Source organism: Protomyctophum parallelum (genome assembly GCF_964188405.1).
Source record: "Protomyctophum parallelum genome assembly, chromosome: 12".
NCBI classification, from domain to species: domain Eukaryota; kingdom Metazoa; phylum Chordata; class Actinopteri; order Myctophiformes; family Myctophidae; genus Protomyctophum; species Protomyctophum parallelum.
The window spans coordinates 50259294-50272401 of record NC_139712.1 but is presented as its reverse complement, the minus strand read 5'-3'; the positions used below and the strand labels follow the sequence as shown (position 1 = coordinate 50272401).

The 13108-nt window shown below is 41.3% G+C and overlaps 1 protein-coding gene across 4 annotated transcripts in view; it reads right to left on the bottom strand.

Annotated features, from left to right (window-relative positions):
- The window catches only part of waca (WW domain containing adaptor with coiled-coil a), a 40363-nt gene extending 27915 nt beyond the window's left edge, over positions 1-12448 (bottom strand). For 2 of the 4 annotated variants that reach the window (XM_083778765.1, XM_083778766.1), the window contains exons 1-6: positions 12292-12448; positions 12036-12066; positions 10991-11195; positions 3783-3874; positions 2834-2946; positions 2578-2693 (exon numbers count right to left, since the gene is read on the bottom strand). In XM_083778765.1, the coding sequence (XP_083634891.1) occupies positions 2578-2693; positions 2834-2946; positions 3783-3874; positions 10991-11195; positions 12036-12066; positions 12292-12332 (598 nt within the window). In that variant the 5' untranslated portion in view covers positions 12333-12448. The remainder of the gene's footprint in view (positions 1-2577; positions 2694-2833; positions 2947-3782; positions 3875-10990; positions 11196-12035; positions 12067-12291) is intronic. The other 2 variants (XM_083778767.1, XM_083778768.1) reach the window with 1 other exon arrangement.
- Positions 12449-13108: the final 660 nt, after the last annotated feature.

The following is a 13108-nucleotide window of genomic DNA, read 5'->3' as shown; positions in this document are numbered from 1 at the left end:
GGTTCTTCAAAGTTAGTGAAAAACTAGGCAGTCAAATGGGGATTGCAATGTTTTATACCACAGTCAAACTGTTAACCCATTCTGACCTGAGATCAGATTCATACGAGGTTTCCACTGGACACACGCTGGTCTGACGAACCCATTCTGACCTGAGATCAGATTCTAAAAATGTCAGTCGTTCTTTGATTTTTTTCAAAAATAGCAGACCTACAAGCTCGTATCGCGCCACTCGGTGGCGCGATATGAGCTTGTAGATCTGCTATTTTTAAATAGCTAAAGCATAACATGATGCCGACACCAAAATGGGTGCCCGGTCAGAATGGGTTAATATAAGAATGAAACCTACATGGACCCACAGCCAAAGACTAGTTTGATATCTATTTAAAAAGGCACTGTCCACAGTACCGAACAGGAGCCCCTAGGAAATCTTAGAACCAATTTGCTTACGCATTGGTACCAGCTCATTGGCCTTGTGGTTAGAGTGTCCGCCCTGAGACTGGGAGTTGAGTGATGTATCCCCAGCCAGGTTATGCCAAAGACAAAAATTTGGACCCAGTGCCTCCCTGCATGGCACTTAGAATCAAGGGTTGGAATGGGGGTAAGTTTCAGCGACATACTAGCATCATGTCCAGGGGGAGTACTTCAAGCTCACTCACACTATAGAAATCAGACTTGTTTTCACAGACCTTGTCGCTTGTTTCACTCACAGAATGATATGGACGGTAAGTGACGGGAGCTTGTCGTCGGGAGTCTCCTACAGACAAGCTGCCGACGCAAAAACGTGAACGAATCTGTGCAATGTGGAGTTGGCTTTAGTCTCAGTCTTTTGGTAAGCAGCTCTTTAGCATGCATCAGCAACAGATCAGCTTAACAAGAGTCATCACAGACAAACCAGAGACCACAAGGCAGATAGACATACAAACCAGAGACCACAAGGCAGATAGACATACAAACCAGAGACCACAAGGCAGATAGACATACAAACCAGAGACCACAAGGCAGATAGACATACAAACCAGAGACCACAAGGCGGACAGACAGACAAACCAGAGACCACAAGGCGGATAGACAGACCAACAGTAGGACACACCCTCCCCAAACCCTAACCTCACACTCACAGGAAGCCACGGGTGATTTTAACCTGCAGCACAGATTAGTTTTAACTCGCCACGCATGTCGGGAGCCACAGTGATTTTTAACCCACAGCACAGTGTTGTTTTTGTTGATGAAAACTAAAACGAAATATGTTCGTCAACAAAAACTAGACTAGACTATAGACTAGTCTATACTAGACAAAACCCCACGTGTTTAAACAATAACTGGGACTAAATAATTATGTAATTTCGTTGACTAATAAAGACAATATATATAATATGTTATTTTATGTTCTCCTCACGTTTCCTGTGATGCACTCCATTTACAAACCGATGTTGCTGTGGGCAACACACACACACACACACACACACACACACCTGGCTCACAGCAGATACAAAAGTTACTAAACTACCATACAAAGCAAGCAACGTTTGGGCTATATGTCGCCGAGTTGTGGCGGCAAGTGTTTGCAACATGCACCAAGGTTATAAAACTTACGTCCGACAAGCGACAATAAAGGAACATAGGAATATAATAAAGGCTTATTGGACTAAAGAACATGCAATGTGATGGAAATTACCGGCAGGAATTGTGTGGAAAATAAATAGGTGAGTGAAAATGGTGCCACGACACTTGGTCAATGGTTAGCCCACTAACTAATGTAGACTGTAGTAATAGTAATGTAGCAACACATGAACGTGGCACGCATGTGCGTGCGGGCAGCCTACTGTTGTAGCAATGATAGTAACATTAGCCTATCGTGTGGCAACACACATGGGCGACGGCGTGTGTGTCTTTTCACCCAACTATGGTTCTAACCAGGTATTTAGTAATGTTAGGTTGCACTGGGTTTACAGTGTGGCTGAACTGGATGGTTCTATAACCAGGTGTTGTCTTGTTGTACTGTACTGGCATCAGTTGGTTAAACTAGTGAACATTGGTTCTATAAGTGTTGTCTTGTTACTGTACTGGCATCAGTTTGTTGAATTGAGTTGGTTGAATTGATTTATTTAAATTAGATTTTTTTTTATGCAAGCATTGACGTCCAAATAAATATGCAAATTCAATCAAAACATGTTCCATTTCTGGTTGTATTCCTTACAATTGTGTTTTTCATCAAAAGAATGAGAGAACCAGCCAGCCAGCCAGCCAGGTACCCAGGGACACACAGCTGTCTATAAGAGTGGTTGCACCACTCAAAAATAGCAGACAAAAACACTGCGCAGCACAGGTTTGTCTGACTGATGACTATAGCACTGTTGGTATGTCAAACCAACGTATGGAGCCCACACAGGGCTTTAGTCTGCCCAAGACTTAACATGCCGAATGCCCATTCCCAATTTTAATGAACGAGGTCTGGCCTTAAGAGTTAAACAAACATCTGCAGTACAGACGCAGAAAAGGAGCATCTGAGATTGGGTGTGGGCAGTCAAGAGCAGTCTCCCACCATGTCTGTCTAGTACCATGTGACGGTATACTTACTAGCAGCAGTAAATCCAGTGGCTGCCGACGCTTGCATGGCTTCCCTTCTGTAGTCCCTGTCTTTGGGAAAACTGTTCACGATGGCGGTCTTAGTGGTCTCTTTCTGTCTGTGCTCTCTGTGGAATAAACGGATATCCAATTAGGGAATCATTTCTACCAGGCATTTGTAAATCAACGCCAATAATCCAGATGCAGTTTGTTTGTATTATAATAGCCTTTATTCGTCAAGGCTTTGAGTAAAAGGTAAATTGGTTACCGTTCCAGCCACTCTTTGGGTTTCTCCCACTGGGAGACCTCTGTCCTGCAATTGTAATAGTACTTCTTCCCAGAAGAGCTGATGTGTTCTGACCAGTCATCCCCTGGCTGGGCCTAAGAAGACAAAGAGCAAATATTTAGAAATTACCCACAGATATTAGAATTAATGCACTGATTTATGCAAATTCTCTCTTAAAATAATTGTAACAAGACAAACCCCATTTGCACATATAAATATTAATTTATTTTGTACAGAAAAAGCAACATCTGTTCATAGCAGAAATATGTTGAAATAAGATTTTCTATTTGGTCAAAATCATGCATCGCTACAGTCGGGGAAAAATGAGAGCAACTCGATGCAATAGTCAAGGTGAGTCTGAAAAAGGGGGCTGCAGAGAGAAAGAATGCATGAGGTATTATTTCTGATGCAACGGTCTGCAATGTAAGACGCACAGACAATATCCCTGTCAGGGAAGCTAGCTATTCATCTGCCCATGCTTGGCTGTTATCAGAGACGCTTTCCGAGTGGAGGAATAGCCCCATCGACCGATGTCTGGAATGGCTTTTCAAGGTTACCAAAATGTACGCTAGCTCAGTAATTACACTGGATGAAATATGACAATGTCAAGGAGGCATCACTGAGAAATATGTTTGGTTTGAGGGAACATGCAGCAGGACTCGGCAGTGAATTTGTCAACAACACGGCAAAGAACATTTCAGTTTGACAAACAGTGCACACCATCCTCAATAGATCTATTGAACTTCCCCAACTACCCAGGGAGTTTGCAAAATCATACATACTGAGTGAATACACACAGTCACACACACACACATCAGCCAAGCCCACATGGCCATTCATAGCTTTGGCGCTGAATCTGCTATTGCATCAAACCATATTATACCTGCATACCAAGTCACACGAAACGCATACGAGACTGGAATACACTTACTGTGTCAGATGTCTTGCTTGGGTTAGAATGCGAGTTGGAGCTGTGAAGGGAACTGTGGTTGTGAGAGTTTTCTTGTGGAGAAAAGCTGGTCCCTGCAAGACAACACAAATAAGGGGAAATAGCAAAACAGAACTTAGTTGCATGACCATCAGATTTAAGGACATAACAGGAAAAGACTAAAGATACTCGTTAACCCATTTAGCCCTGATAGGGCCCTTTAACCCATTCTGACCGGGCACCCATTTTGGTGTCAGCATCATGTTATGCTTTAGCTATTGAAAAATAGCAGATCTACAAGCTCATATCGCGCCACCGAGTGGCGCGATACGAGCTTGTAGGTCTGCTATTTTTTTTTTTATCGAAGAACGACTGACATTTTTAGAATCTGATCTCAGGTCAAAATGGGTTCGTCAGACCAGCGTGTGTCCGGCGGAAACCTCGTATGAATCTGATCTCAGGTCAGAATGGGTTAATGGGAAACTTCATTCATTATATAGCACTGACCATGTGAAAAATGTAAGCTAATAAGATGCAAGTAAATTCTGCATGATACATTAGTCCATATTACAAACGACATTGACGTGTCATGAAACGTGTCATCTATTGTATCCATTACATCCATTAACCCATTCTGAACTGAGATCAGATTCTAAAAATGTCTATTACATCCTGACAGTTTCATTATTAACCCATTCTGAACTGAGATCAGATTCTAAAAATGTCTATTACATCCTGACAGTTTCATTATTAACCCATTCTGACCTGAGATCAGATTCTAAAAGTGTCTTCGATTTTTCAAAAATAGCAGACCTACAAGCTCGTATCGCGCCACTCGGTGGCGCGATATGAGCTTGTAGATCTGCTATTTATAAATAGCTAAAGCATAACATGATGCCAACACCAAAATGGGTGCCCGGTCAGAATGGGTTAACAGTCCCTACATGAAAGACCACCCAAAAGTCTTTGCCAATCTGTAATCCATTAATTGTTTCAATCCAGTTTTAGAAACAGTGGCTAGGGGTTTTCCACCAGTGTCTAGTTGACCAAAAGGCTTGCTGAAATTATAGCATCACATGTCTAAATCTGGGATGCCTTCTTCATTGTTGTACCGACATACCGTAGCGGACCAGTAGGGCTTAAAACAGTCAGTAATCAGCTGGCAAGATAGATGCTGGAATAGTCACAGCTCTACATGAGTAGCACCAATTCGATTCAAGTGCCACATCATTTTGAAATTGGTCTTTTTATATCTATGGCAGAATCAAGTAAGAGAGAGTCCCCATTGGACAGAAGCAGGGACTGAATAGAAGGCTGTACCCTCTTCTGACAAGGCATTCTGACACAGGAGAGACAGAGAGAGCATGAATGCAGAAACAGTGCTAGCACGAGTCAAGGTTTAAGAGTGGCAAAGAAGGACCAGAGCACCGTTACCCAAACATTGGATCGGGACCAATTTTTGGGGGTCACGGACCAATTTTCATGGGTCACAACTCAAGTAAACATCCCATTGTCTTTTCCTACACAAAAAAGGTTTCCTACATAGAAAATAGCTGATCTACAAGCACAGAACGCTGCGCAAAGCAACGCATTCTGCACTTTGGGTGCTGGGCAAACGTCTAGACCAGGGGTATTCAACTGGCGGACCGCGGTCCGCGACCGGACCGCGGACCACCTCTTTGCGGACCCCCCAAAAAAAAAAAAAAAAAAAAGGTTTTTTGTTTTTTTGTTTTTTTTAAGTTAATAATATAAATAACATCAGATGGTACATTTCTCATGTGAAATTGCTGCAAAGGCCCCCAAAATGTCCCCCAAGGGCCCCCAAAATTCTGGCGCGCGCTACGCGCGCGCGCAGTGTGATTTGGATTTGGAGTTCCACTCCGGGCCTGCACTCTGCACCCCATTATTGGTTGGTTGGAAGGGGATCTGATTTGTATAAGCTTGGCTTGACCATACTAAACGGGCATAGAGCCCCGCTCTCCGATGGACGCCGCGCATGGGACCGGACCTCGGTCTTATTCAAAAAAATATTTGTGGACCTTCATCATTTCTAGTTGAGGACCCCTGGTCTAGACTCTCTTTAGGGTCTCAATCCGAAAGGTTTGGGAGCCACTGCCCTACAGCACATGGTTGTGCCTGCATATGGGATTAACAAGTCTGACTAGACAAATGGTGAAAAACCAAATAACACATACTAAAGAAGAGAATATTTACCAAAATAAATATTCAGTGAATGTCGAGTCATTTACAGTTTGTGAACAATCTTATCCGACAATTATGGAGCTATAATAACGGAAAGCACTTGTCTGACAAGCGTGAATGCAAAGGGATCTCAGCACACCCCAATGTTAACAGCTAATTTGTTTTTGTTTCGAATTAAACAGAAATTAAGCTGTCTGAATTGTCTGGTCTTATGTAAACTTTCTGCAAGTAATGATTTCCTTCTAGTTTTGTCTTCTAAAACATAATTAGTCTTAACAATTCACAATTCAGTTAATCATGAAAATCTTGTTTTAAAGTTACAAAACTAACATCATAACCTAATTCTCCTCTCGTTCGCTTTATCAATCTCTTTCCCCCACATGCACACAAATTGAGATGACAGCTGTCAAAAGACAGAATTGATGGATAATTTATGGTAGCCTACATTTTCTTTTCACAAAATACAGGCTCAAAAGATTGATTTGTTTAGACTAGGTCCATCATTTAGGATATATTTAAATCTGTTGTCACTGGAAGGTCAGGACTGTCTCACAAAAAAAAACCTGTTTAAAATGTTCCATTGAAAATAGGTCTGGGTGGTGAAAATGGCAGCGTGTATACATGTTGGGAGGAGAAACCGATAGGAAGCACGGAGTGGTTTGTGTGGATCTGTGTCACGCCCATCACGCCCTGCCAGCCGTCCCTTTTACAGAAAGCCCCCTGGGGCTTTTTATGTTATCCTTTTATCATAACCTTTGACTGTACTAAATGTACTGTTAACCCATTCTGACCTGAGATCAGATTCATACGAGGTTTCCGCCGGACACACACTGGTCTGATGAACCCATTCTGACCTGAGATCAGATTCTAAAAATGTCAGTCGCTCTTCGATTTTTCAAAAATAGCAGACCTACAAGCTCGTATCGCGCCACTCGGTGGCGCGATATGAGCTTGTAGATCTGCTATTTTTAAATAGCTAAAGCATAACATGATGCTGACACCAAAATGGGTGCCCGTTCAGAATGGGTTTTAAAAGCTAAAAAACTGAAATCGGTACATTCTGAGCCAGTTCAAAGGCTGCACAACAATACTAAATCCATTCCATGTCTGTGTACGTTTTGTAGATAATGGTGAAGCAGAACAACGGCGCAACATTCTCGCCTTTAAGATTTCTAAAAGTAAAAGGGGCTTAAAAGGCAAGACCACTTTGGTAGAGGTTTGAGTTCTAGTTACCTTGCCATGATGCAACTCCAAATGTGGACAAGAAATAAAAAATTGCTCCAGTGATAATTGATAATTCAAAACTCATCGACTTACATTGTATGCTGAATCAGTATTTTAGTCCGTAAACAAAGTTGATTCAGACAATATAGAGCATCGCCAAAGCCAGTAGTTTTGGGTTTTTTTTTAATATATAAAGATTTTACCTTCCTGTTGATTTTGGTAAGAAACCCCGGACTGGATCCTGATCTTCAAATCAACAGGAAATTAACATTTTTATATATATATATATATATATATATATATATATTTAAAAAAAGGACTGGGTTTGTTGATGGACTGGTATTGTCTGAATCAACTGTGTTAATTTGTGCTAAGAGTGACTTTGAGAGCATATACTGTAAAGGTCCTTCCCCACTAAACAGAACAGACTAGTTCAAAGACTTGTCCCAACATCCATCAACACTACTTAAACTGTCAGAGTGCGACAGACCGCATGATTTAGTTCAGCACAAACCAGTTGGCTGATGAAACATTGTTTTTGCGCATGCAAAGTAGGCTGCAGCACTGGTTTGCAGTGTTGCCAATTCTGCCTATTATAAGCGACTTTGGGATCGTATTCCTGTAAAAGACCTTATATATATATATATATATATTCATAGTTGTGCGTTGCTTTAGTTTGAGCTTGTTTCTGAACTGTAGTTGCTTATTTGGGCTCTCTTTCACGATTATTTTTTAAATGGCTCATGTAATAGGGCTCAAGTGGTGAAACCGGTCGATTCTTTTGAGCTCGTGACCTGATCAATTGTTTCACTCACTGAATCGGAGTGTCTGCATCCCGCAACAAAAACAACACACACAGGCAGCATTTTTGCACTAGCTTTGCTTTGGAGTTCAGTATAGGTCAGGAACTGAGAGTTGAGATTGAGGATATGGTATCTAGTGTATATGCCTATATGGTATGGAATATGGTTGGCAACAGCTCTGAAACATGACGAGCAGACTAAAGATGCATTCTACAGTGGAGTATTTACCCCCTCATCACTAACCACACAGTTATCGACGGCTCCCGAGATCGGCAACCAACCGAACATCCTTGGCGCTTCACGAACGGGTTCCGACCAGTCGGCACGGCGATAGACAGCAATGGATGGGAGCTTGTCAGCAAGAGACTCGTTCACACGCTTTCAGACTAGTTCCGTGCCGTCTGGAGCTAGTCAATGAGCATATTTTGAATTATCAATTGATTTGTCCACCTTTGGAGTTATATCATGGCAAGGTAAACTAATATAACTAAACTAAAAAAAAGTGGTCCTGCCCTTTAAAACTACTTCTATCTCTGGGCAACATCTCAGTCTTTGCAATATTGGTTCTAACTTTGTGAAAACCTCTGCGCTTTGATCAGACTATCAAAGGCACTTTGAAAAGCCATGAAAATGACATTACCAAATTTGATGGAAGATGCTAGACTCAATTGTGGCACAAAGAATCAAGACTTCTACACTATTGGAAAAGAATAACTACATTGAGCAGCGCTCAACTAGTAAATGTTCTTGCAGAGAATAATGGTGACTTGGCATTGTCATGTTACCAAGGTACATGCTACACGTCTGTGCACTAATGTCTTGCCAAGCTGTGACATAAGTTAGCAAGAGTCAAAATCGCAGTAATTTAACCTGACGGCTGACACGTCACCTATCCATCACTGCATGTCCAATAGGACTGTAGGACAGTAAGATTAAGTGACAGATATTGCTGCTCATTATGATGTTAGTGATGTGAAAATGTTAACACCACCTTTGAGGCTTTCACCTGGTTTAACTTTTCAACTTCACCTCAGCCCTATGAGTGGTAACTCAAACCATAATAAAAAGTTTACTGAGCACAGATTATTTTTCTTAGCACACCTGGTTCCAACGTAGCTGCACTACAGCACACAAGGCTTACACAAAGTACCAACAAGCACACATTTCAAATTGACATTTGACAGCATTGTAAATCACGGTACTGAAGATATTAAGGACTCTAGAATGCTGTGATTTCATTCAGCAATGATCTTGGCCAGAAAGAAAACATTTGGGCACCAACTGAATCAATGAACTTCATAAAAATACGACAATTTTGTCACTCTTTGCAATGGCATCCATCATGGTTTATCTGTGACTGAACCAACGGAGCATGCAGTATATCATATAAACTGACAAAATTAGACTGACTCTGTATCTATTCCATAACAATGGATTTTCAAAATACTAACTACCGGTAGATTTGTAATAAACTAGATGATAGTACAACTGTACGTACCGATAGCAGATTTGAATATAAAAATCAACCGATAATCACCAGTAGGTTATTTATAACTTGAAGGCTCACCTGAGCCTAGTAGCCTACTGGCTGCGATTAGGAAACATGAAGATGTCCGACGTTGGTTACTCCAGGCGAGCCTGCTGGCTCGATTGCATTTGAGTGATAAGTAACCTACTGGTGATTATCGGTTGATAACATTTGAAACGGGTGCCAGACCTTGCCAACTTTGTCGCTTGTGACAGCTTGCTATGACCTTACTTCTCAGTTACTTGTCACACAATGCAGGTGGTCATTTGCATAGTTTTTGGCAAGTTCATGTCATGACTAATCTCTGCAGACATTTCCATACTCTGCAACTGAAATATTGGTCCCAGTGTCCCACTCCTTCTCATTTGTGATTGGTTGGTTGTTGCTAAACCTGTCACATATGAGCACTGCTGCTGTGCAATGTTACCTTTGTTGTCTTATCCCATATCTGTAACTACACATGATCATATCTGCTCTGAGCAGGCTACACTGGTCAACAATTTAAAACCAGCATGCTGACAATTTACATTTAGTCTGTCATTTGCATTTGAGGTTTCGAAGTAAGTCTCATATTTCTATTTTCTAATTATGATCTGCTGCGATGGCCAATATTCTATTGGGAAAGACAACAAAAACTGTTTCACAGTCCATTGGGTGAAACTTTCACGTTTCCTAGATTGTAGGTTACATGTTAAACTAATCATTGAAAATGTATTTTGCTTCTAGTAAGAAAGACAACTTTGCGTCAAGTGTATCAAATCAAGATAGCAACAAATGTCAGGAAAACAGCCTAAAACTTTGATTCGTTTTCTGTCTGAATGTTGACATTTTCAGCATTAGCTAAGAACTTTCAAAGTGGCTGATATTAGGCATTGAACGAAGTATTTGCTGTGGACAGTCTTTGTGTCAGTGGTGTGCATGAAATATACAAGCTTAAATATAAAATCCCTGAATTCGCTCCAATTAATTTTACTACTACTGCAAGACAACAAACTACCTTTCCAGTGATTTCAAAGCATGTTATACTCTGAACAATGCACCAAACGGATATCTGGCTTATTAGATAACAATACCCTCTACTTACTGTAGTAAAATAAAATAGATGTTAGCACTAGAAAACAACCGTGATCTACATGCATGCACGGTACAACAAAGCCAGATAAGCCTAAACCAAGAGTGGATTCCCTCCACCACTGACAGAAAGCAGGCTATCCATATGTAGCTGTTCAGACATTCAATTATGTTATGTATACACCTTATTCCAAGTGCTGCAGCCATATAAACATTTTGCAGAAAAGCATTGAGTATAGTCAATTCAGACAGGCAAGCAGAGTTGACTTAGTTAAATATCATTCAACGGTTAAGTAAACAGGAACCTTTCATCAGTTTAGCGAATAGTTCACTGTTCACTCACTTTTAGTGTTCTATTCTAAACGTCAGTGATCACTAGGTACTGGGTTTCTCACCTCCTTCCCTGTCCCTGGCGCGGTGTGTGTGGACAGCCTTCGCTCTGCTGTGGCCCGTGCTGTCAATGTGTTTGTTTTCAGGGCTGTCAGAGCGCCTGAGCACTTTGCAGGGTGGAGTGGCATCTGAGGAGTCTCGCATCTTCTCATGGCGGTGGTCCCCTCCGGGATGGCTCTTGGATGAGTATTTGAGAGTCTGTAAAAAACACATATCAGATGATGCTGAATTAGACATTTACTATGTACATAATATTACTATGATCAAGACAATGTGCTGGGTGTCATGTGTAGCTATACAACTGCCGTGTCTAAAGTTGTCTTACATCAATGTTCAATTTTAACTATGGATTTTGAGCAGTGATCCTTGTGTATAGCATGAAAATGCCTTGTTTTGGTGAAAACGTGATTATAGTAAGGAAGCTGTCAAATCTACATATTGCAACATATGTGTACATTATTGTTAGTTATTACTGATCAGATGTGGGGCATGTCAACGCTGTTCCTTATTGCACATAATCCGTGCGAGCAAACGTCAAGTGGTTGTTTTCGCTCATCTAGCCGTACCTACCGAAGTATTTTAGGCCAGCAAATCAACTCCGATTGTTAGAATTGTGGATTTGTGGTGTTGAAATAGCAAGTCTCGCGTGCGTTAAAATAAAGCACAAGTGTGTAGTTGTATTTTTTTAAGGGAGATTGTGTGTATAAACACTGCTGTTCCATTGCGGACAGGCCTTGTCAGACTGGCTAAACGAGTAAGCTACCATTAGCCTGATAAAAGTCGCCAGTGCAGAATCCTAAAAAGAAATGTTGGATTCGACGCAAAAGTTGATTTCTCAGCGTATTTCTTAACTACGCGTTTCTGAAACTTGACATGTGCAGAGTTTGTTGGTCAAATTCCAACGCCAACACCCCCTACTTTTGGATTCATTTTGCGCACTGGATGGGGCCTGTTGTGCTCTGTGGAAGCCCGAAACGGAGTGTCCATTTTAATCTTATTTTGACGCTAGCATCGCTAGCAAGCTAAGCTAACAAGTACCTGATAGGGCTGAGAATCTCTTCGGTCACACCTGGATAATAGAGACAGAAAAACAGCGGTGAGTGAGAATGCTTCACTGGATGTCAAACGTTGCAAAGCAGTCCAAAGTGCCGCAACAGCTGAATGGTGCAAGTTTTCTACAGCCACTTATTTTGGTTTCAATAAAAATGGCGGCCTGTCAGAGCGCAGCTAGAGAAGAGGAAAGGAAGGAGGAAATGTCTGGAGTAAATAAAAACGTAAAAGAAGTGTTATTTACCCATCGCCGAGTCTCGGTTGTTTCCTTGCATACATTACCATCAATGCCGTGTTAGTGTGTTTAGAGTGGGGGGTGTGAAAGACTAGACAGCGCTAACTGGCGTCTCTGGTTGATGCAGCAGCGACCTCAAATCGTCAATTATTTCAACCTACTAGCTGTGCTGGCTTGTTTCTGTGCTTTCAGCTGGGCTACAGCCCTTAGACAGTGCAAGGAGCGCCATCTAGCGGCGAGGTGTGTCCGTGCTTTCAGTTCATAGTCGATCGTATTTTTTGAGCTATCTGTTTTTGAGATGTGCTACAGTCAGTGGAAGACCGCCATCTAGCTGTACGTTTTTTTAAATGCGCCCCCTACTCGGCCCAACTACAGTAGAGTCCTAATGCTAATATATCATATTTATTATGATATATATATATATATATATATATATATATATATATATATATATATATATATATATCATAATAAATATATATATATATATATATTTTTAAGCAAAACTTAAAAAGACAGAGTTGATATGAATAAGATGGCCAACTCTGTAATTATTACAGAGTTGGCCATCTGGTAGTTTCGCATGCTGTCTCCCTGCTCAATGTGCTCATCTACCGGTGTGTGTGTGTGTGTGTGTGTGTGTGTGTGTGTGTGTGTGTGTGTGTGTGTGTGTGTGTGTGTGTGTGTGTGTGTGTGTGTGTGTGTGTGTGTGTGTGTGTGCGTGCGTGCGTGCGTGCGAGCGTGTGTGTACATTTGTACAACATTGAAATATCTAACCATGATAATAACCATCCATTTCATTTTTATCCGTAGCTAGATCAAGTGC